The 23,227-nt window shown below is 42.4% G+C and overlaps 1 protein-coding gene across 2 annotated transcripts in view; it reads left to right on the top strand.

Moving 5' to 3' along the window:
• Positions 1-21,770, top strand: part of LOC121730321 (zinc finger protein ubi-d4 A) — a 34,642-nt gene extending 12,872 nt beyond the window's left edge. Inside the window, exons 7-11 of one of the 2 annotated variants that reach the window (XM_042119325.1) lie at positions 6,981-7,208; positions 7,576-7,817; positions 16,750-16,855; positions 20,900-21,148; positions 21,743-21,770. In XM_042119325.1, coding sequence (XP_041975259.1) covers positions 6,981-7,208; positions 7,576-7,817; positions 16,750-16,855; positions 20,900-21,135 — 812 coding nt within the window. In that variant the 3' untranslated portion in view covers positions 21,136-21,148; positions 21,743-21,770. The remainder of the gene's footprint in view (positions 1-6,980; positions 7,209-7,575; positions 7,818-16,749; positions 16,856-20,899; positions 21,149-21,742) is intronic. The other variant, XM_042119332.1, reaches the window with a different exon arrangement.
• The last annotated feature ends 1,457 nt before the right edge of the window (positions 21,771-23,227 follow it).

Here is a 23,227-nt window from a genome sequence, read left to right as displayed (position 1 = left end):
ACTATTTCCGTACCGCCGCCTAGGAGCGGAGCGGATCCGACGTCAACCGACCGACCTGCCGCGGCGGTGATGACACGTGGGTCGAGATAACGACAGGTCGGACTGCGATCGCCGAGCGCCATCGGCCGCCTGCTCGCTGGGCGGCGATCTTTTCTCTGATTTTTAAACGCAAGAATTTTTGATAGTCCTGTTCCGGTCGATCTGAATATTATCAAAATCGAAGTAGGTAGTTCGCATTTATTTAGTTTCTTAGGGACGTAGAATATTTGAAATATTTTAAGATTCACCTTTATATCGTAATATATTATACGCGAATATTGCGCATCCGTTTTGGTGTCGACGCTTTTCGGTCAATTTACGTGATCGGCCGCGCCCCCGCGCCCGTAGGTGAGCCGCGAGGTCCGCTCGTGGGGCGGCGGGTGAGGCGGCTCGGCTTTTGCCGGGCGGAATCGTCGGGCGCCGGCAGGGCACCGCGTCCCCGTCGCGCCCCCCGTCAATTACAAATTAAAGTTCAAAATTAATGAATAGAAATCGATAACACCAATTTTGTAGCTGCGACGGCCCTGCCCCGTGACGTGTACGTAGGAGCGTGCGAGGCGGCGGCCCGCGCGAGTCCCGTTCGAACCCCTGCGAACTGCAAAATGCCGTTGTGCTCTTAGCTCCGACGTAAACACGAGTATAGCAGGACCTCATTATATTAATATATTGAACTCGAGGTGAGCGGTCGCAAGAAGACGTAATTAGGTCATGGTATAAACCGCTCGGAAATATGTAATAGACCGGGAGATGGTGAACCAAAATACTAGGTCATTAATTGTACCAGTACCTACGGCGGTTCTTCAGGGGTCTAGTTATGTAAAGGCAAAAAGGAAAATGATGGTTATAGCGCTCGCAACGGCGGCCCAATCGCGTGGGCGTTAATCGAACGCGTCGGATAAATAAAGAGTGTCGAACGATTTGTTCCACAAAAATGCTTGTATGTTTAGGTACTCGAAAAAAAAAAAGAAGTAGGCGGTAGCGTAATGCCATACTTCTCGGGTGTGACTTACAGCCCGTCATACCGACGTGAATACATTAATATTAATTTAAATAAAACAATTCAACCATTTGTACCAGGCTAATTTTTGCATAGCTAATCATCGTCGAGTAGCCATTCGCGAAAATCACCTTGCCATACTTTTCCAACAGCGCCCAATGGCCGCCATACCACTGCAAACAGTTCCCTGTATGATCACAAATAGGAGTCTGATAATGCCATACCTGTGGGAGGTGGCGAATGTGAACAATATTTTTTGAAAATCCTAAGATTTTATTAGTAACTCGAACGATTTGTACCAGTATGGCGCAAATTTTTCCTGCAAGTTTGAGGTTTAACGAATATAAATACAAAGTTTCAAACAACTAGGTGGCGGCAATATAGTCTTATAAGCAGATGTTATGTTGTATAATATTCTGCGGCTCCTACCGCTCGAAAGATTTCTCAAGAGGTCTTGGCTCATCGTGTTAGTAATCGACGGAGAGCTGGTGACCAAATTGGTCATGTAGGTTCAGCTGTATTAAAACTCCGTTAGCTACTTCCCTGAACAACCCTTTCTGATAATCTGCGTGCTGGTAGGCCGTGTGCGGTGGATGTGGGAGTCGTGGTGTGGGGAAAAAAAGATGTAGGTTCAGGAACTTTAATTTTTTTACTAACAGCTGCTCTGGACTTCCTGTGCACCCAAAAAAAAAATTATAAATCGATCGGGTGGTGAGAAGGGGTTGCCAGCGTCAATAATTATTTAAAAGTAGGAAAATAATATTCCCTATAATATAGCCATAGATAGACTTCTGAAATTTTCACAGATTGTGTATTATCTGTTGCCGCTATAACAACAAATACTAAAAACAAAATACAAGTAATGTGATTTTTTGGCCTTTTTTGCTCGTAATCAATAATGGTAACAGCTAGGCACTTAAAATTTTCATAAATTCCTTAATTATATTTGTACTTATGTTAATAATTAATAATAAAATTAAAATAGTTTAACCGGTTAAATTTTAGCCGGTTGGCTGCGACATATGCATCATTAATGTAGTTGCAAATAAACTTATTATTATTATTATTAAGTAAATGTTAGGAGGGGCTCCTATACAAAAAACACAATTTTTTGCAATAATAATTTACTGTAGTGAAGTCAACAAGTTCAGTGCTATGGCAACGACCATCACTGTCATGACCTATAGATAATGTAGAGTATATAACAGCTCTCCCCCGCTATTCCAGAATTTAAATGAATCCCTTCCTTCTCTTGTATTTCATTTTGCTTCTTCTTTTTCTTTCCATTTGTCTTTAACGTAATTTGTTTTCCTTTCGGGAATCTCAGCTCAGTTCTAGGATAGCGTCTAAAAGTTATTAGAACAGCGTATATGTTATCTCTTTTCAATCCTTCTTCTCTCTGTGCAATCGTTTGTCTTTTCATCATGTTCCCTTCTGTTAAATTTATGTTCCGAGTGTTGTAAATTGTATCTCTTTCTTCTCGCAAAGTATTGGGTTCCTCGTCATTTTACGTTTCCGTCAGAATACTCGTTGTTGCCGGATTAATATCTAAAACGTTATATTCTGTAATGATTTCTGTTTCTGATTGGATTTCGTAGTGTTTATTCTGTATATTCGGTTTCAATAGTGTAAATGTCGAAGGCTCATGTTTAACGCTATCAACATTATCCTCGGGGTAAGCTGTAGCCGGATCTTCAAACTGTTTCGTAGAATGTAGGTTCTCTTTTTTCAAGGAATTTTCTGTTGTACTGCAGCGTGTTATGTTTTCTGTATTTAGGTTTGATTCAGCATCGGTTTTGCATAATATGAAGAAGTTTAACTTTGATCGATATGAATTCTTCTTCAATGTTGTGGCTTGTTTCTATTTCGTCATCTAATTCTTCATCTGGTATTTCTGTTATTATGTTTTGTTGTATTTCTCGAAGTGTTTGGAAGTTCTCGTGTAGTCGTTGTAGCCTGACCTGAGTCTCTGCGTAATCAAGATTCTCAGTCGTATTTAAGTAAAAATTCCACCTCTTAAATTGTTCCCGTATTGAGGCGCGGATTCTCTTCCATTTCTTCAAGTCTGTAATCATCCTCATCGCCAGTTATTGTATATTTAAAATACCATTTGTATTGTGGTAAACACTTTATTGTAAGAATAATTTACTGTAGTGAAGTCAACAAGTTCAGTGCTATGGCAACGACCATCACTGTCATAACTTATAGATAATGTAGAGTATATACCAATAAAGTAATTTTTGTAAAAGATATAAATAAAAAACAAAAAACATGGTTTTTTGAACTTTTCACATAAATTTTGAGGTTATGGAGAAAAATTTGAATAGAAAAGTTGTAGATCTTTTTGTTACCTACAACTTTGCCATTTGACTTTTCTTCATAGGAATATTAGTTTTGCCAGAAATCGAGATAAAACGTTTTCCCCCCTTAAAACCTCCCCCCACACTTTTCCCTAACTCAGATCGCTCGTAAATTATTTTTCCCTTAATTTTTATAATATTCTTCTCCATTTGTAATGGGTTTCATCCTACTGTATTTTTTTTTCACTTTTCATTATTTTTGAAGGTCCTGGTCTATAACGTTTGGGAACGAAAATAGTTTTTTCGAGTAGAGTGACCCACTTTGGCACTTCACCATAAGAACGGTGTAATTTTCCCAAAGCATAGTTGTTTTTTCAGGTTTGGAAATTATTTGAAATGCCATATTGTTACAATTCGATCCAAATTTTTTTTTCATATCATGCTCGAGTCACGAGTGTGACGGTCTTCCGCCCCATAGTTATGGTATGGGATATTGTTTTTAGGTTGAATTTTATCCAAATGAACCGAACACATTGATGCCATACTGTAACAAATTATTTTATGTCTTGTACCTTGAAAACGTGTCGAAAAATCGGGTTTTTCAAGTATGGCGCCACTTTTTCCCTCTACTAGAAGTATGGCAAATATAAGAATGTATTGTATGATTTTCAAAAATCATACAATCATAAATCATACAATATTGACGATATGTACCAAATGCCATACTGGTACATATCGTCAATTTTCTTTCGGAAGCTATTTCTCAACATTTTATAGTTTGTGCGTTTTAAGATGATATCCGTGACACAATATTATAATTGACAATAGTAGGGAAGTTACCTAACAAAAATTAATCGATAGTTTAAAAATATCGAATCACTTCGTAAAGGAATTGCAATCGAAATTATCGATTTCGTACTGACATTTCAATGGGGCCGGCGATGTAAGATGGCCGCCCTTTTTTATCGATTTGATTTCGATTCAACCGAGTCAATCTCTATTGACGTAAGTTCCGTTTCATGCATATGACATTTTTCAAATGTTTTCGCAACAATAATTTTATACTCCTATTTCTCATTTAATATTTATAATTTTAATTAATAAGTTAGCATTTAGCATCTTTTAATTTTTATTTATTTACAATTATAGGAAATATTTGTTTTTGTAGATGGAATATAATTTATTACATTTTGATTTTTTTTTGTTTTCTTGTAAAAAAACCCGTAGCAAGGAACATGAAAACTGTCACCCATATCATCTTAGAACGCACAAACTATAGTCCTAATTGATTATAGAAAGAACACGTGTAAGTATTTTTATTTTTGACAAGGATTAATGGATCAAAATTTGGCAGGAAGGTTTAATTGCACCATAAAGTTAATATACCTAGCGGAATTATAGAGCAACAATCTCGAGCTGTCAAACGTAACCAAAATTGGTTTTCATCTGTGTGAAAAATATTATGTGTACGTGTACACTTACACAAGCATGATTCAACATGAATTCTATGAGATTAAATTGTCAACGTGCGGCACGTGCCGACTGTACTTAAAAAAAAAAGTGCTGCTGTCATGTATCACACGTCTCTTTTTACCACGCAGTGTTACTGATAGTGACATCTCTCTTGCTCAGGCTATTCCGCTAGGTATATTAACACCCTGTATATCAATATACATGCATAGAAAGTCAACCCGGGAACGTATCATAGGCCGGTATAAATAGTCGGTACTCAAGATGCATCTCGGTCTCAAGACACGGTGATTGGTTGGCTGTCAAAATTTGGACCAATCACAGAGCCGAACCGCGTCTTGAGACCTTTTTCTTTTTGCCTTTACGTAATTAGACCCCTGACCATGGCGGTCAGGGGTCAGGCTGGTACAAATGACCTAATATTTTGTGTCACCATCTCCTGGTCTATAATTTATTACATCGGGATGATGCACATCGCGAAATCGAGGAGGCACGATTTATATGATGCGTGATGCGTCCGCCCGAATGCGAGGTTTGGCGGCTCCACCGCGAGATGACAACCGATTGCCGAACGTTCGTCAAAGACAGCGTGACCGTGCAGTTATTAAAATAAGTCGTTGCATACATTCGTTTGTGATCTTGTAGTGTAGCGGCCGAATCGCGCGTTCGCGCCGCTGCTTATAAATCCAGCCTAAGGGCCAGGCCACGAGCCACGACAGAGCGTTGCGGCTGTCGGGTCGCAAAAACGACAATCACAAAGCAATGTAGATTTTTAAGATGCGATGCCGTAACGCAGTGTTGTGACTTGGCCCTAAGGCCGTTTGTCCTCCGTCGCCGTCCACCGAGAACGAGATTATTTTGGGCCGATAAAATGCCACCGTATGACCGATTAAACTACTGGTGTTTTACAACATAGATTGCAGTTTGCGGGGGCTCTGAACTAGCGACGTCGGCGGGGTGGGGGGCGAGCCGCGGGCGGAGCTCGGCCCGCCCCTCCCCCCCGCGACGTCTCTACGATCATCACAAACCCTCGGCCGTTCTCGGTTCTGAATGTGGATGACTCGTGCGTCTGTGATAGTATTTATTTCGTTTCTTATGTCTAGGCCCTAGGAATTTAGCGGCGACGAGTAAAGTTCGGCGACCCCGGCGGCGAGCGGGGCTCGGTCGGTCGGTGTTGCCCGCTCGCGACGCGATGTCGGCCGGCGGTCGCGCGCCGCCGATCCGATTCGATCGAATTTGACTCGTCGCCCCCTTAAGATAGTAATCCAACGGCTAGTATAATAAAATATATTGTAAATTAGGCGGCGAATTATTAGGGTCGGATGTTACTAGATCCAAACTATTAGCACCCAAAGATTGTTATGAATTTATACATGAATATTTATGTTAAACGACAAATAAAGTAAACCTAAAAAGTTGTTCGGTGTACGGTTATTTCTACCGACGATTGAGACTTGAAATGAACGTTCGCTCCGGACGTGCGATGACCATGGCTAACGGCGCGCCGCCGCCGAATCGCCCGGCCGAGGCTGCGAACACTTGCACCGGGGACCGTTTTGCAAATCATTTTTCGGTTCGTACAATCGATTAGTCGCGAGCGTCTCGTCCGAAACGTCGACGAGGGGGCGTTTCACACGTAACACCTGTCACTGGGGCTCCCGTGCACGCGGCGAGAGACGCGCCCGGGCCCGTCGCGGCCGCCGGCGGCACACCGTTAGACATGGTCGCGGCCGCGCACGCACGAGGGCAGAATCATTTATTTGAAGTCATCAATCAAAATAACCCTCGGAGCCTGCGTCCGGAACCGAACATAGACCGTATCACGGCGGCGGCGCGCGCGCGGCTCCGGGGTGTTGATTGATGACGGCCGAGCGCTGGAGCTGCCTCGCGCCGCGAGCCGTCGTGGTGCCCACTCTATGCTCTGTTCCGATGACGTAGGCCTCCTCCCCCGCTCCGCCCCGCCTCCCCCGTCCCCGCCCCGCCCCGCCTCGCCCCGCCCGTGGCCGACGCCCCGGGAGCTCCGGAGTGGCACCATGACGGTGAGTAAACAGATCAGTATTCATTTTGTGACGCTCGCGGTAGAGAACTAGACACCTAGATCGGACCCGTCGGGCCGAACGACGACGCTCGATCCGGTGTATGTGTCGGCTGACGAGCCTGTCGGTGTGTCGCAGTGTGCGGCGCCAAGTACAAGACGCGGCCGGGGCTGACGTACCACTTCACGCACACGCACAAGGAGCCGGCGGCCGGCAGCGACAACGACTCGCGCGACAGCCGCCCGCCCGCGTCGCCGCCGCCCGCCGCCGCGCCCGTCGCCGCGCCCGCCGCGCCCGCGCCGCCGCCGCCCGCCACCGAGTACCAGGACAGCTACGTCACCTTCCTCAACAACCCCGCGCCCTCCGGTGAGTCGCGCCGCTCGCGCGTCGGCCCGGTCGCCGGTCGCCGGGGCGAGGAGTTCACTTCGACATGACTATGCTTACATTTCGAACGCTATTTTCATTCCCTTCTCGTACCGCAGTCCGCATGCACCGGCAGTCGTGTGCTCGATCATCGCTTGTGCCCCAGTGACAGTAGCTAGCATTTTTATCGCCATTCGCCGGTAAAGTCCGCCCGATTAAAATTGAATGTTCCTCTCGTAACCTCCGTGGCTTGTAATTTATTTTTGTAGTAGCCCGAATAGTTTATAATTTAGACGGTGAGCATGCTAGCCGTATAGTGCGAGCCCCCGCGGCGAATCGACGTAATTGACCGTCCTCGTGCTGTGTGCAGGCAGCGTCGCTGCCGCTGTGGTGCGGCGACCGTCGCCACCGCCGCGTCCGGCCTCCGCCGACACCTCCTCGTCCGACTCCGCGCACGTGCCGCTCGCCGCTGCCGCCGCCGCCGCCGCCGCCGCTGCCGCCGCCGCCACCGCCGCTGCCGCTGCCGCCGCCGCCGCTGCCGCACCCGCCGCCCCTGCTGCGCCGCCTACCGCGCCGATGACCGCTGCCGACCTCAAGGAGCCCGCTACTAAGGTACTTAGCACGTCCACGTCTACTGCTGTGCTATTCTCTAAGAGCAACAACCAAAACAGCCGTAATCGCATCGCCGTGAGATCGAGAGATCGCCTACAACTTTTAATATCAAACGAAAAGCTACTATTTCGTGGCTGTCGCCAAAGATTTTGTATGATTTTGCACTTATTTACTAAAGATATACCCTAATTAATGTACTATTTTAATTTTTGTTACGTTAAAATCGAAAGTAAAATGCTAAATTGCTTTAAAGCTCTCTTTAACACTCTTACCTTAAAAAGTCGCTCGAGTCCCGAGTCCCGACTTGCGAGTACGATACGTGTCAAAATTGTAACTCCACACATGCAAAAATTTGATTGGCTTGAAATTCACATCCTGCGAAAGTTACACATAATAATTGTAAGTCATGTAGAAGTAGCCTTGCAAGCAGTCATTCAGCATTCTACTCCCAAGATGTGTCATCGTTTATGAAATCATTGACCTTATGGCACAAAACGTTTTTTGACTACTTTTTTAAATTTATTAATCGAAAGATGTTGAACGTTTTCTGGGACCATATGTTCCCATTTAAATATCAAGGAGTCACCTCGATTTCTCATGGTTTCCATCAACAGACCACCACTTTTGTGAACATGATACCTACTCGGAACAATACAATGTACAACAAAAGAAAAATTTTGATAATCGGTTCATAAACGGCGGAGTAATCGTTAACATACATAAAAAATATATCCACAGCCGAACGTCTAGACTCCTCCAGTTTGGAAGTCGGTTAAAAATAATTGTAATAAAAAGCTTCCGTGATCTTTAAGCCTGACCGAGTCACTTGGGCAATTGACAGTTTCAAGCCTTACAAGACCGGCGGCGAGGATAATATATTTCCGGCCCTCCTACAGCAGGGCAAGGACATTATCCTTCCTATGCTACTGAAAATATTCAGAGCAAGTTTTGCGTGGGGCTACATCCCATTGCCATGGACAAAGGTAAGGGTGTCCTACATACCCAAAAGTGGGGACAGAGACAAAGCTCTACCAAAGTCATACAGACCAATTAGCCTCACTTCTTTCATGCTTAAAACAATGGAGAAGGTGGTCAACCTACACATAAGGGACACCTATCTCACTAAAATGCCGCTGCATGAAAGACAACATGCCTACCAAAAAGGCAAATCTACCGAGACGGCCCTAATGGACTTGGTAGATCGGATTGATAGAGCAATTGAAGATAAAGAGATTGCGTTATGTGTCTTTCTCGATATTGAAGGCGTATTCGACAACACTTCAACCGGCTCTATCACAAATGGCCTGGCTTCAAAGAATATAGATCCAACAACTAGGAAATGGATCAAAGCCACGCTCGACAATAGGGTAGCCTCATCGACTATTATGGACCTGACACTCAAAATCAGGCTGACACAAGGTTGCCCACAAGGAGGTGTGCTGTCACCCCTGGAATGGTCCCTGGTAGTGGATGAGCTACTAAGGGAACTGAACCTCATAGGTTACTACGCTCAAGGGTACGCTGACGACCTGGCGATTATGGTGGTGGGAAAATGCGCATCGGTGGTCGCTGGGTTGATGCAGTCAGCACTAAGAGTCGTCGAGAATTGGTGCCAAAGGGTCAAGCTAACAGTAAATGCTGATAAGACGGTCTTGATACCTTTCACCAAAAAGAGGAAGTTGGAGGGACTAAGACCCCCAACACTCTTTGGGAAAACTATTAAGTTTGCGGGTGATGTCAAATATCTAGGAGTAATCCTAGACAAAGGACTCACTTGGAATAAGCACATCGAGTATATTACGAAAAAGGCTAGATGTGCTCTGGGTTCCTGTTGGAAGCTTGTCAGCTCTAAATGGGGTATTCGGCCGAAGGCAATGCTATGGCTATATACAGCCGTAGTGAGACCGATTACCACATATGGCTGCACAGTGTGGCATAAAAAGGCTGAACAAGTAAACTGTCACAAAAGACTAAACAGCGTACAGAGACTGGCATGTCTAATAATCACGGGTGCACTCTCGTCAACACCCACCGCTTCCCTCGAGGCCCTGATCAACTTAACTCCGCTTCCTCTGCTTGTTCAGATGGAGGCCAAAAAGGTGGCTCTCAGGGCCAGGACGGCGGGTGGGACGAATTGGGTCTCCACCCCATTTCGACAGCTGGAACAGTCTCTCAGTGAATCACCTATCATGGCCATGCCATCAGATGCCATGATCAAGGTGTATAGCTTTTCGAAGCAGTACCAGGTTTTTATACCTTCCAGGGAGGACTGGGAAAGGAAAAATCCAATCGATGTCCGCCCTAGCGACATAGTTTGGTTCACGGATGGATCAAGGAAAGACAACCGTGCGGGAGCCGGAATCTACGGGGGCAGGCCACCAAAAGGCAAATACGCCTGTTTGGGGGAGCTTGCGACCGTGTTTCAGGCTGAAGTCTTCGCTATCCTCGGTTGTTCACTAGAAAGCCTGGAGATGGCCCTAGTTAATAAAAACGTTTTTATCTTCTCCGATAGTCAAGCTGCACTTAAAGCACTGACTGCCGCAGAAGTCTCGTCCAAATTAGTTCTGGAATGCATTGAGACGTTAAACATGCTGGGAAGGAACAACAACATCCGCCTAGTATGGGTCCCGGGCCACAGCAACGTCCCCGGCAATGAAACCGCTGACGAGCTGGCTAGGCTTGGGGCCGAGAGTCTCATATATGGACCAGAACCATTCTGTGGTATAACTCCCAGTACCACAAAGCAAGTGCTCAAGGAATGGGGTCACAGACTATGCAGGAAGCAATGGGCTGAGACCCCTGGCCTTGAACACTCCAAGGCACTAATTCCTGACTTCAACAAGAAACAATCAGAATTAGTGCTCACCTTGGGTAGGAACCAATTAAAAATCCTTACCAGAAGCCTAACTGGGCACTGCAAGCTCAACAAACACCTAAACAGAATGGGTATTTGTAGCATAATGACTTGCAGATTCTGTGAGGAGGAGGATGAAACACCTATTCACCTTCTCCTCGACTGCCCTGCTCTACTACAGAGCAGGAACAGGCACCTTGGTCGCCACGAATACTCGTCCACAGAGGAAATTCGTGGCACCAACCCCAACCATATCGTTCAATTTATGAGCAGTATAGGGTTGGGGATGATACTCTAGTGCGAAGGAGTCACAATAGATCCTCATGGGTCGCAGTGACGTCAGGGCTACAGTGACCTGCCTTCTTTAAAAAAAAAAAAAAAAAAAATGATATTTTATGATATGTATTTAATTTAAGAATAAAATATAATATACTATGTGTGTTGTTTACTTTCAATGTAAGGGCTGATTTACCAGATAGATTTTACCTGAGTAATAAATAAAGTCTGTCAAAAAAGTTATGAAATTAAAAAGTGGCAACATCGTAGTGTCATCCCTTTTTTTTGATTTGAAAGAGATGACACTATGATGTTGCCACTTTTTAATTTCATGACTTTTTTGACAGACTGTAAATAACTGTATAATGTGTTATGTGTATATTATTTACCCCTATAAGAAACTCATGTCATAACATATCCGACGATTGAAAAATCATTCCAAAAGAAAATGTGTATCTACTTTTCAATCGTCACCAAAATTTATGATACCTAATTTGAAATACAAATCTGTCAAAGTTGCATATTATTTATTTCTTATAGAAACTGAGGTAATTATTTTACTCGAACGGACTATACTATCGATAGCAAAATATACATCACTAGCACACGCACACATTGACAGATCGAAAATGGTCACGCATTTTCGGGTTATCAGGTGGTCTTTACGACAGTATATATTAAGTCTATGCTATAAGAAAACTAAATGTTTAAAATTTACTTTGCCCAATGTTAGGCAAGTTAAAACCAATATACTATTAAATGATGAGAGGATGGATTTGGTGGACACCACTGTATTCTCAGGCTGTAGTTTACTATCTAGTGTAATCACTAGATAGTAAACTACAGTGTTACATTTACAGTTACATTGCTAATCTTGCAGAATATAGGCTCAGTTCTGCAGCATACGCAGTTAGAAAAATACGGGAAATTGCTGACGAAGACACAGCAAGACTTGTTTACTTCAGTTATTTTCATAGTAGAATGTCGTATGGCATCCTCTTATGAGGAAACGCTGCCGACATTAATACGATTTTTGTGCTGCAGAAGCGAGCTATACGTTCAATTTGTAAAATGTCAGCTTTTGAATCTCTGAGAGAAAAGTTTAAAGATATTAGTATTCTAACTGTTGCTTCTCAATACATTTTGGATAATGTATCTTAGTACAACCAAAAGTGACAGTCACGGAAGAAACACTAGAAATAAGTACAAACTAGAAATACCGGTAATCAGACTTAGTAAAGTTAGTAAATCTTTTAAAGGTCAATGTATACGCCTTTACAATAAAATCCCAGAAAACGTTCAAAATCTTTCCAATAATAAATTTAAAAAAAGTAGTCAAAGAACGTTTGTGTGCCAAAGGCTATTATAAGGTCAATGATTTCATAAACGATAACACATCACATCTTGGGAGTAGGATGACTGCTTGCAAGGCTGCTTCTACATTATTTTAGGACTTACAATTATGTACCTATGTATCTTGACATTGTATAATTTTAAGTTACAGCATTGTAAACTTTAATTTTAAAGATTAATTTTTTTCTCACTTTTTTGGTAAATAAAGTGGGCCCCGTGCGAGTTTCTTACGCCGCGCGCTGGTTCTTCTCGCCGGGTTAGTTCCCGAACCGGTGGTAGGCACCAGTGTAGACCCGACGTTCAGAGAACATATTTTGCAAAAATTTATTCTGAATAAAAATTTTTGAGTTTGAGTTTATATGTTCTCATCTTGGCAACATTTTTTCATTAAAATGTTTTTGGTGGGATTTCATTTCTTTTTGTAAGTTGGTTTATGTTGTTTTTCTGTCCGTCTATCCATCTGTCTGTCTGTCTGTCTGTCAGTCAGTCTGTCTGTCTATCTCTCTCTTGGATGTATCTCAAGAACGGTAGGAGCTAGAGAGTTAAAATTTTCATCGATTATGTATTTTTATTATGTCCACAAATTACGTAAGGTAAGGGGAGGGGGTCGAGTCAAATCTCAACTAATCTCACGTTGGAGAGAGGGGGTCTCGGCAAATGTCACGTAATTCTTTTTAAATATTGTTACAAAAAAAATTTGGTCTCAGTTCAACCAGATTATATTATGTATAAAATAAAAAAATAAAAATAGCCTTTATTCTATTATATTCTTATGTATGCTTAAGATTTAATCGCAAGCGTACAGTGCTCCCAAAGTGATAATAATGCGCATAGAAATTTTCTAATTTTTCGGCAACGGTCGTATTTCCCGAGCGTCGGAAGACATCGCTGCAAACGCTGTTTTAAACTTAACTAGCGCTTTGCAGACGTTGTTTGGATGTTACCATGGTAACGCCGCGATGGCTTCCCGGCACTTATTGACGGACCGGCGACAGACACTATAATATGATATTTACTTCTATTTCCTTTGAACAAGGTGCAAAATGCAAGTTTCATAGATTCGGGTGTTTTCGTGAATACGACAATTAGCGAAGATTTAGCGAAGAAGATAGAAGACATGCGCATTATTAAAATTTGGGAGTACTGTAATCGTAATACGATTAAGATCATTCATTGATCACGATTGCACCAACTTACTTTAACTGTAACTTTAACTAATAACTATAACAACGCCTCTGGTGCAACCCGTTTCCAAAGAAAATAATTTCATTCATACATTGATTGACCTTATAAATAAATAAAATAAAAATTGTTTTATTTCTGAATAAATTTGAATCAAATATTTTCAGAACGTTGAACTACATGTTGCCTACCACCGGTTAGGGAACTAACCCGGCGAGAAGAACCGGCTTAAGAAACTCGCACGGGGCTACTTTTTAGTAAAAAAGTGGAAAATTTGTCTTTTAAAAAAATAAAATTTACAGTGTTAATAACTTAATCTATACAATATGAATACACAATTGAAAGTCACATATAATAAATGTAGAAGCAGCCTTGCAAATCCTACTCCCAAGATGTGCTATCGTTTAGGAAATCGTTGACCGTATAGTAGGCTTTGGCACACAAACGTTCTTTAATTCCTTTTTTAAATTTATTAATTGATAGATTTTGAACGTTTTTCGGGATTTTATTGTAAAGGCGTATACATTGACCTTTAAAAGATTTACTTATTTTGCTAAGTCTGATCACTGGTATTTCCAGTTTGTGCCTATTTCTAGTGTTTCTACCGTGACTATCACTTTTAGTTTTAAATTTAGTTAAATTCTTTCTAACATACAATACATTATCCAAAATGTATTGAGAAGCAACAGTTAGAATACCAATTTCTTTAAACTTTTCTCTCAGAGATTCAAAAGCTGACATTTTATAGATTGAGCGTATAGCTCGCTTCTACAGCACAAAAATTGTATTGATGTCCGCAGCGTTTCCCCATAAAAGGATACCATAAGACATTCTACTGTGAAAATAACTAAAATAAACTAGTCTTGCCGTGTCTTCATCAGAAATTTCCCTAATTTTTCTGACTGCATATGCTGCAGAACTGAGCTTACCTGCAAGATTAGCAATATGAGGACCCCACTGTAATTTACTATCTAATGTAATGCCTAAGAATACAGTGGAGTCCACCAAATTCATTTTCTCATCATTTAATAGTAAATTGGTTTGAACTTGCCTAACATTGGGCAAAGTAAATTTTAAACATTTGGTTTTCTTAGAGTTTAAAAGTAAGTTATTAATATTAAACCAATGTACTATTTTTGATATATATATTGATTTGACTGCCGTCGCTTCACTTTAAAAATAAGTGAAGTGTCATCAGCAAAAAGTACTATCTCATTATCCTTAACTAGATAAGGTAAGTCATTAATGTAGATGAGAAAAAGAAATGGTCCTAAAATGGATCCCTGTGGTACACCTAATTCTATTTTGGTCCCATTGGATCTTTTACTATTAACTTCAAATCTTTGAGTCCTATTTTTGAGGTAAGAAGGCTGAGTGCTGAGTCCCTTATGCCATAGTGGTGCAATTTTTTGACTAAAGTAGCATGCTCGACCCAGTCAAATGCCTTAGAGAGGTCACAAAAAATACCTAAGGCATCCTGTGACTCCTCCCAAGCTTCAAATATGCTACAAAGAAGACCTATACCAGCATCCGTTGTGGAACGACCCTTAGTAAAACCGTATTGGTTATTGTGTAATAAATTATTTAAATTAAAATGTAACAGTAATTGCTGTAATATTATTTTTTCAAATATTTTACTAAGAGTCGGTAAAATCGAAATAGGCCGGTAATTAGTCGGATCTGATTTAATTCCCGCTTTAAATATATAATTACATCTACTGACTGTCAAACAATCCAACACGTTAATCGCACGAAATCTCACCAGAAAATTTGTAAAAACACCTCACGTAATTTGTGGACGCCCCCTTGCCGCTTTAGCAACAAATACTAAAATCAAAATAAATTTAATATTTTGGGGGGCTCTCATACAACAAACGTGATTTTTTGCTATTTTTTTCTATTGATAATAATAGATGTCGCTGCTGGTCGTCTAGATCGCGATATAGCTTGCACGAACAGTTTCATATACTTGTTAATGTACTCTAGTCAATAAAAGATGTCACTGTTGGGTAATAGGTATCTACATCGCACTATTGTTTGACGCGAAGATGTTTCATATAGCCGTTTAACTTTCAGGAATAGATTTTCTTAATTGAACTAACCGGTTAACATCCTAACAATCCAATTCACAAAGAATTAATGCTGAGGCCTGAGACTTCGACTATACTTTGAACTTACATAATTTTAAGGCGATTTAAGGATCAGTTCACAGCGAACCGAATGGAGATAATCAGCGACTTGGGGGTTGTAGGTTGTAGTTTACTTGGCGGTCCCCCGACACACCGTGACAACAATTATGGACTAAAATATTACTTTACACAAGTTAGGAATTATTTGAACTTAAAGGCAGTAAATATTATTTCATTACTTTTTAAAGTTGTTTGGCGGGGTTTTTTTAAATTTCTTAATTTATGTTAATAGCATTAATTGTTATTATAGCGGTAACAGAAATACATAATTTGTAGGAATTTCAAAAATTTTGCTGCCGAAGTTCTTGAGATACAGCCTGGAGACAGACAAACAGCGAAGTCATTGCAATAAGGTCCCGTTTTTACCGTTTGTATAAGGAACCACAAAAATGGGAAACTATCCATCTTTGTTATCAACTACTAGCTGCCCCGGTGAACTTCGTGTCACTTTAAAACCTTCCCTGGACTTCTACGAATATTTTAAGACTAAAATCAGCCCAATCCGTTCAGGCGTTTTCGAGCTTTAGCGCGACTAACACATTTGAAAATCCATTTTTATATATAAGAAGAAGAAGATGTTAACGCAGACGAAGTCGCGAGCAACAGCTAGTACATATAATTTATTTATATTTTATAAGTTATCTTTTTTATTCAAGGTATTCATTCACACACAGGGTCACGGTAATTTTATCTAGTTTGGTTTAAAAAACGTCCTCATTTTGTTCTTTTAATGACGACGACTAAGGGTCAATTCAAAACGCAACGAGGCGAGGCGCGACGCGGATGCATTTGTATGGATCTGACAGATTTCGTGAGTGTGAGACGTCTTCCGAATCTGTCAAGTCCATATAAATTTAGAAATCGCGTTGCGGTCTGAATCATCTCAAAGGCGTAGCCGTCGTCTACACTCTACCATAACAACAAGTTCGTTCGTACTGATTCATTGAATCTCTCCTCTCGCTCGCTCCTCAAAATATATACAGATAACAGACTGATGATTCCTCCTCGCGTTAGACTCAGTGTTAGGGGTCCGAGACTCTCGGGTCGAGCGTATTTAAAAACGTGCGGGTTTTTGCAGGCGTCGCCGTCGCCGTACTGCGACTTCTGCCTGGGCGACGACCGCGAGAACAAGAAGACGGGCACGGCGGAGGAGCTGGTCAGCTGCTCGGACTGCGGCCGCTCAGGTGAGTGCCGCTCCCGCCCCCGCTCCTACCCCGCCGACGTGTTCCACGCCTTCGCCGACAGCGCGCGCCTGCTGCTCGCCTGCACTGACTACCGCGCGCCCCGCTCCCCCCGCTCGTCGGCCGACTGACCGCCGCCGCGCGCCGGTGCGACGGACGGCGGGAGGGGCGGGCGACGGCGGCGCGGCCGGCGGCCCCCGAACATTCCAATCGTTATGTTTGTCGATCAAAATATATACATTCTATGATTGTTTTTATGAAATCGAGTAGACTATATTATATTATTACTATATTATACATTGTAGACGTAATTTTATAATCGGAAGGGAGGAGGTCCCGGCTGATGCTATGATTTTATTGTACAGTTTCAGAGGTCGAAGTCGCATTTCCCTCGTCACTCGAAGGAAATATTTTCACAAATCATTTTATTTACTATAGAGCAGAGTTATATTTATTTACATCGTTAAGAGTCCGTATACGAAATTTTGCCGATTTAACAGACGTGATTTAACAGTTAAAATACAGTATTTAGTTAGATATATAGATTTAGCTAGATAGCTAGATTTTTGTTTTTTTAAGTATTTTTAAATAATCCAACTCAAACCCGTGACAGTTTTGTGATTTTTGCTGTAAAAGGTTTAGAGTATCACCTGTTTATGGATTGTATTGACGTCTTAACGGTATGAAAAAAATACAATGTACTGTTGAGAAAGTCGTCTATACAATGTTGGAATTACTTTTTACCACTTTAATATGAAATAGTTGAGTAAAAAATATGTAGGTACTTAACTCGGCAAAATTTTAGAGAAAATGGGCAAAGAATTGCTGTTAATTTCGGCAACTTGGAAGAAAAATATAAAACAAATTGTGCCAAAAAACACGATTCAAAACAACCTAAATCTCACTCGCCGCAAGGCAGCCTTGATATAATGTGAGATTTAGGTTGTATTGAATCGTGTTTTTTGGCACAATTTGCTTTCTTTTTTTTTCTGTTTTCTTGAATTGGATAGAATTTTATCTATCGATTATTTCTGTCGTTTTCTTTTTATGAATTACAACTCCAAGTTGCCGAAATTTACAGCAATTCTTTGCCCATTTTCTCTAAAATTTTGCCGAGTTACATATTTTTTTACTCAGCTATTTCATATTAAAGTGGTAAAAAGTAATTCCAACATTGTATAGACGACTTTTTCAACAGTACATTGTATTTTTTTCATACCGAGACGTCAATACAATCCATAAACAGGTGATATTCTAAACCTTTTACAGCAAAAATCACAAAACTGTCGCGGGTTTGAGTTGGATTATTTAAAAATACTTAAAAAAAATCTAGCTCCAACATTAGATTATAATTGAAATGATCTTACATGTTGTGCATTAAAACTTATAGAAATATACGGACTCTTAAGTGTATATGTTACGCTCAAAGACCAAAAACGCTCAGTGAACGGAAAAATAGCTCACAATGCGTTGTGGTCACAGTGAAACATCCACGACGCAAAATTCGCGTTGTGGCTCTAATGAAAACGGCCACGACGCGTTCTGGCAATCACAAAAAGACCATAACGCGAAATTCGTGTCGTGGCTGATATGCTATTCGTTTTTCTTGATTTTTTTTTGATTGAATAGCCGTCGTAAGGTATGGAAGATTATATTTGAATTACCAGCGTACTACAAAATATTTTTCTTTTACTAATAATCACTACATAACGTGTTTATCATTATTATTTATAAAACATCCATAGTTCCATCTGTCTGTCTGGCGCAACGTGTTGGTTGTTTTTTTTTTAATATAGAGACGTAATCTGATCTCAATAAATAATAAAAATGTAGTTTTATTTTAATTTAAATATAATACTACCTGACAGACAGTAATAATATTAGTACGGACAGTATGGAACTATGGATATTTTATAAATAATAATGATAAACAAGTTATACAGTGATATAGTAAGAGAAAAAATATTTTGTAGTACGCGTGGTAATTCAAATATAATCTTCCATAGCTATGGACGATTAATCAATCAAGAACAAATCAAGAAAAACGAACAGAATATCAGCCACGACACGAATTTCGCGTTGTGGTCTTTTTGTCATTGCCAGAACGCGTCGTGCTCCTTTTCACTAGGGCCACAACGCGAATTTCGCGTCGTGGTTGTTTCACTGTGACCGCAACGCGTTGTGAGCTATTTTTCCGCTCACTGAGCGTTTTCGGTCTTTGAGCGTAACGATACAAATCTATGCATCCTACGTCATATACAAATAAAAATTAAATTTTAAATTATTTTGTCGACGCAAAGCGACTCGTAGATTAATTATTATTATTTACAATGATATTTTTTAGTTGCGCGGCCGGCGGCGAGGCGGGGCGGGGTGGAGCGAGGGGTGGCGCCGCGCGCTCCGCTCCCCGCGCTCCGCTCCCCGCTCCGCCCCGCGCCGCCTCTTCGCCGGCCGCACTCGACACGGATGCCAAATATTAATATGATAATATTATGTTCTGTTGTATTTACATTAGCGTTAAGTGTACTAGGTACTTTCATATATTTTAGTCTTGCACTAGTAAAAGACAATTATGTGTTATCTTTATTAGTATAATTTGAGTAGTTTTTTTTTTTAATATTATGTGACAAAATAATCTATTTACAATAAAAAAGTTATGTGTACCTAGACGTTCTCGAGGAGCGGCCTCGTGTACTTTAACCGCTGCCCTGTTCCACTGGAGGTATTTTAGTATAAAATTTTATTATTGTTCACCACGTTGTTACAATATTTTATGTTACTGTAGGAACTACCACCAAAACGATTTCTAGTGAGAGTGCGAGTGGAGATAAGTGTTATTAGTGATGTTACGGAGTAGTGGATGTTATAATTTGACGATGTTGTATGTTTTGAAATTTTACATAATATCATCATTTTATGTTTTACCGTTACCTACACTAGATTTAAAGACGCCTACGCCTGATTTTTGATAATTTTTGACACGAGTTTATATATTCAATAGAGTCGGCGTCGATCGCTTTACACTCGACGTCAGCCGATCGGACAACATCTTATAAACTTTTTCAAAAACATCAGAAATCGGGTAGGAGCGACGAAAACGATGTGTAAAAGCACAAGCTTCGCGTCCGGAACCCGACCAAAGTTTAACTTAAGTCTGACATTCGTAGAGCTTTCGATGTGCCTTATCGACTCCCTCGACCCGAGCCGAGGAGGAGCGCGGGACGGAAAGGTTGTGCTGCCGCTCCGACGTGTCTCGCTTGCTCACTTCTAAGTCGTTCGAACCAAATTATTTGTTTAAAATTATAAGTGCATACTATGTTAAGTTTACTAGATTCTACATGGTTTTCCCCTATCTAGATTTACTATACTTTAGGTATATTTTACAGCTTAGACCAAAATTATTATAGTTTACTCTGTCTCTAGTCACGGACTCGAAAATCTCCGTCGCTCGGGCGGGCGGCGCCCTGCCCGACGCCCGCCCGCGCGCGCCCCACTATGTACTGTGTATGTTGTGCGATTGGAGGACACCGAGCCGTCGAGGAGCATGTATCCGTGGAGTCGGAGCGACCCCCGCTTTGGCTCGAATGAATTTTAAAAAGTTTCGTACGAAGATCGTAGCGTATTCGGAATCGTCGCGGTCCCTCCTCCACGGAACGTACGCTCGACGGGTGGGTGGGTCCGGCGGCCGGGTCGCGCGACAGTGTGTCGTGTCGCGTATCGGACGTCGGTAGGGAAGTGCATATCCGCCAGTTTCCGGTCGGTGTTCAATATATGCCGTTGTAGCGAGACGTTGTTTTTATTTCCGCCGCACTGTGCTGAAGAATAGTGAATGGCACTTCCTTACGCAGTCGCGACACCCGCGCCGCGCGCCGGCCGCCTGGCGCCCTCCCCCGTCTCATTTCACTATTGTTCGGCACATGGCACCCCGTCCCCCCGGTACCTGGCGATCGCCGGATCGGCGCCGAAATGTGCCCAACAGTAAGTGAACTTGGTGTACCTAGTCGAGTGTTCGCTCGCGGGACGGCCGCTAACTCGCTCCGTGCGCAGGTCACCCCACGTGCCTGCAGTTCACGGCGAACATGATCGTGTCGGTGCGCAAGTACCGCTGGCAGTGCATCGAGTGCAAGTGCTGCTCGCTGTGCGGCACCAGCGACAACGACGACCAGCTGCTGTTCTGCGACGACTGCGACCGCGGCTACCACATGTACTGCCTGCAGCCGCCGCTGCCCGCGCCGCCCGAGGGCTCCTGGTCCTGCGCGCTCTGCCTCGAGGAGTTCCACTGACCGCCGCGCGCCGGTGAGTACTCCGCCGATCACCCTCCACCTCCGCGTCGTCCTCGCTAATAATAGCTTAGATGAATACATATTTTTCTCGTTGGTAAATAGGACCACTCAAAAAATATATAAACATCGATTAAAATTAAATGACACTGTTAGCTTAAAAAAATTCTAAGGTACCAATCAAAAATCAAATAAATTAGACTTCCCAAAACGCTCTTTACAAAATGCTACCGAAATAATGACGTCACGGTTTTGTAGTTCGTAAGCTTCGCTGGAAGACTTCGTTTGATAGTATAGTTATTTTAAATATTACGTTTATGATCTTTCATAAACGTAATATTTAATTAAAATATTTAATTAAAATTTATAATTTCGAAACCTCTTGGTTTCGATTACAAAAATTACTATAAAGTTGTGGAATGGTTTATAAAAATTAAGTTTTTTTTTCATAAATAACAAGCTCATAACAAAAAAAAAAACTAGTTATGAAACTGAAATTTTGTACACAGAACAACAGCCAAATTCTCACCTCGTCGTCACTCCTGTTGTGCTATTTTAGATACCGTATTGAAGTGATCATAAAATGAACATTGCGGGGTTTTTTTTCCAGGTGTAGCGGCGGCGCGCGGCGGCGGCGGTGGCGGGCGCGGCGGCGGGCGCGGCGGCGGCGGGCGGCGGCGCTGGCCTGCCCCCCCCGACCGAGCGCCGGCCCGCCTCAGCTACTGTGTTTTATGAATGTGATAAAAGTTTACTGAAATTACGTTATAGTTTAATTGAGCGTATGTAACGAGCTGCGTATAGTGTATATGTAATACTATTTCGATCAAAGTCACCGGTACTGGAGCGAGCGAGCGACGCGCGCCCGAGTCGCGAGTCGCGACCCGAACCGACTACTTTCGAATCGAAGCGTCCAATGAGCGGGAGCCGCTGTCGGCCCGGGGCGGCCGTCGCTCTGCCGCGCCGTTTACGATGTGTAATATTCCTAGTATAGATATTTCATACAATTAGCATAACATTTAAGCCGTAAATGTCGAGCACGACACGCTCCGATCGGCCCGCCGCGTCGTCGTCGAGCGGTCGGGCGGGACATCCGTTATACGTTCGGATTATATTGTAACCTAGAAGTTAGGCCCGGAGTATACGAATGTTATGAGGTAGTCGGTTCGGGCTCGGCGCGGGGTTTCGCTCTATTTCTCGGTATATTCTTTATAATATATTATTATAACTCGGTGTTGCGGTCGCGCGTGCGCCGCGAAGCTTTCGAAGACTCGGCCCTCGAGTCGGGCCAGCCTTTTTGAATGTTCGAGAGCATTCCAGAAGATACTACGTTAGAGACTTTTTTTTATAATCGGCGGGCGCACGATTCCCGGGGACGCTAGGTAGTTTCGTATTATCGTTCGCCGTATCGGGGCGGGGGCCTGCGGGGGAGGGTTCGGCCGCCCGCGGTTCTCGATATGAATCCTGCTATGTACGACTTTTTAACTAATCACTATGCATTCAAATAAAAGTTGCAAAAGAAGTAATATTTAGTCGCGCTTACGTGTTACATAATGAACGGTCCGCGAAGCCGCGAGAGGCGGGGTGGGGCGGGGCGGGGCGGACGGGAGGTTGTGAAGCGAGCGTGATGTGACTGGTTGTGGCCGTAGCTGTTAGTTGTGTCGTAGTGCTTGCGTCCGCGACGGGCGCCGCGACGCCGCGACGCTTCTCTGTGCTGTACTAGGTTAGGTTAACTGTAAATTATATTTCATCGTGTCATAACTGAGTGTGGTGACGTAACAATAAAGCATTAAACGCGACGACTTCGTTTTATTTGAACCCGCGACCCGTGAGCACCGGTACCTACTCTAGTGAAGTCGGTTTCGGTTTTTTTCGGTACCGCCTTCAAAAGTGTGAAAAAAGAAATTAGCTGTAGCCTGTATCACCTCGATATGATAATGTATTATCATAAGTACATTTTCAATTGTTCTGCCTATTTGTAACACTTACCGCCGTACCCGGAGACATTTAACTATAGCTCAGTAGAGTTAGTTGAGCCTTGTGTGGGATCTGAAATTAATTAGTCAGAATTTTTTTTGCACCTATGTTTAGTCATGAA

The sequence above is a fragment of the Aricia agestis genome, chromosome 1, assembly GCF_905147365.1.
Source record: "Aricia agestis chromosome 1, ilAriAges1.1, whole genome shotgun sequence".
Classification (NCBI taxonomy): domain Eukaryota; kingdom Metazoa; phylum Arthropoda; class Insecta; order Lepidoptera; family Lycaenidae; genus Aricia; species Aricia agestis.
Note: the sequence above shows the minus strand (reverse complement) of the source record. Positions and strands in the feature narration are given on the sequence as shown.